Genomic DNA, 2,333 nt, shown 5'->3' with positions numbered 1-2,333 from the left:
AACAAATTCTATTTACAAAAAAAATACACAAATCACAAATAAAATGACAGGAAGCAGAAAGAAGGAAAAATATATATCTGCCCCCTTTTTCTTAAAAAAAGAAAAACTCAAACAATGATAAACTTCTAGTAAAAAAAACGTAAGAACACAAACTTGTCATCTTACTGACAGTTAACTTGTTTATTTGTACTTTTGCTCAAATTCACTTAAACCCTGTCCTCTCTTAAATCCTGAATGTGGGCACAAACCACCTCTTCCTGTCTCCTGACGTGTCACAAGACGCGACAAACAAAAACTTCTTTTTGAACCAGATTATCGAGTCAAACTGGTTAGCCCCAAAGATGGTTGCAAAATACAAATTGATGTAATCCTTTTTCGTAGCAACAAGTATCTTTTTGTTGGGTTTAAACAAGCGTTTACTTACACTGAACACAATTACAGAGCTCGTCCTTTTTAATGCATCGTTTTGCAAATGAACCGTTTCCTTTTGTTTTTTTCTCCTCTAAAGAAAATCTGTTTGCGAGCTGATGTAGATCTGCTGAGCAGCCACCTGTACGACTCGCCGCACGACAGCATCAACTCTTCACGGCGTAACCCGTCTGAGACGTCCCCGCTGCTGGCAGGAGCAACGTGACCACTTCAAGTCTGCTTTTAAAGCCTTTTTTAAAAAAAAAAACAACAACAAACTTTTCTAAACATTTAAAGCGTTTTGGATGAAGAGTCTGGTGGCTTTTAAAGCTCAGGGCACATGAACGCATCTTCCATCCAGTTGTACTGTATGAAGTCAGATATTTAGAGGGGGATTTAACTTTGAGCTGCTCACATCAAGTCACATTTAAACAGATCAAACTGAATATTTGGGTTGGCTGACCATAAGAATGCAACGTTGATGCTTTTGCACTTCATACCCTGACAACATATCTGCACTTTGCTTTTATTTTCTTATTGGGGACCTTTTCTTAAAAAATGGATACAGCTAAACTTTTAAAAAGTATCCTGGCTGGGTTTAAAAGTTTCTTAACGTAACTGTTTTTTTGTTGTTGTTTTTTTAAATCCTAAGTGGTTAAACCTGTTTTAACTGTAAATATAAAGAACTTGTCTGACATTAATGATCTGTAAGAACCTAAAAAATGTTTGTTTTGGCACTTACTGAATGCTTTTTATCCTCAGCAGTCTTACAGGCCCTGTCACTTTGTTTTAACAACTTATGAACATTTTAAAGACATCTATGTTGAAGATGGAATTTAAAAAAATTCATACTGTAATGCTAACAACTTGATCGGATATATAACTTTTATTAGTAATTTAGACATAAAGTTTCACAAGTTGTCTAAAATGTTATAGTGTGACAAGGCCTTGAAACCCAGTTTATTAGCTCTGATTATGTATTTTTTAAAACATTATTCCTAAAGAGTTGCTGTCAGTTAACTGAAAAAATATGAAAATATTTTTGTAAGATTAAAAGTTTGTTCTTTGCACTAAAATGTTAAATGATGTCTGGTGGACATCAGACTAATAAAATAAGGTGAGTTGTTTGTAAAATAACGCTTCTTCTTTGTCTGCTTTTTATTTCAAGCTGCACTTTTCACCCCCAAATACACAGAAATTTAATTTTTAAAGTAATGAGCTTAGAGCTTAGTTACATTTTTTGTAAAATGTTTATTTTTGTGTCAAATGGGGTAAATTTTAAGCAAAAAAAACTTTCATTAAATGAATTTTATCAGGAGAATTTGTACGGAGGATCGAAACTGACATAATTAGAAAATAGAAATAAAAGCAGAAACATATGAATGAACCAATAAATAAAAGAATAAATAAACTTAAAATGCAAAGTTTAGTTTAAAACAAAGGCAATGTGGAAAACACTTACCTGTGTCTTTGTTTTTAAACTTTAAGCTAAACTGACGAAGCACAAGCATGCACAGTAGATCTGCACATGGATCCTGCTCTTTCCTGTCGACCAATAGGAGAGGAGCTGACCCAAGAAGCTCCACCCACCTTATTTGCATAACGAGGTGGAAATGTAAAAACAGGAGACAAATGTAAACGCAACACATGGAAACAAAAAGACTTGTAGGAAAAATAAAAAAAATTCATATAAGCAATTAAGAGACACAACAACAAGTAAAAAATATATATTTTTAAACGCAGTAAAATGTCATTTTGTGGTCTAAATATGTAATTTATTGAAACTAAGCTGGAAAATAAAATGTGAAGGTCAATTAAATTATAAAACACGAGTTAAAGTTCTCCTTTTTTAATGTAATTGGTGAAATTTAATTTATAAAACATTTCTTGGGTAGAATAAATAACAGACTCCATGTGATAAAAAC

At 32.7% G+C, this 2,333-nt stretch overlaps 1 protein-coding gene across 1 annotated transcript in view; it reads left to right on the top strand.

The window, feature by feature from the left end:
• dram2b (DNA-damage regulated autophagy modulator 2b) overlaps positions 1-676 on the top strand; it is a gene marked incomplete in the record, with an annotated part of 7,536 nt that extends 6,860 nt beyond the window's left edge. Inside the window, 1 exon segment of the mRNA XM_014016057.1 lies at positions 509-676. Within this exon segment, the coding sequence (XP_013871511.1) occupies positions 509-634 (126 nt within the window).
• Positions 677-2,333: the final 1,657 nt, after the last annotated feature.

This window comes from Austrofundulus limnaeus, unplaced genomic scaffold (assembly GCF_001266775.1).
Source record: "Austrofundulus limnaeus strain Quisiro unplaced genomic scaffold, Austrofundulus_limnaeus-1.0 Scaffold137, whole genome shotgun sequence".
NCBI lineage: Eukaryota > Metazoa > Chordata > Actinopteri > Cyprinodontiformes > Rivulidae > Austrofundulus > Austrofundulus limnaeus.
This window is presented reverse-complemented; position numbering and strand designations above follow the sequence as displayed.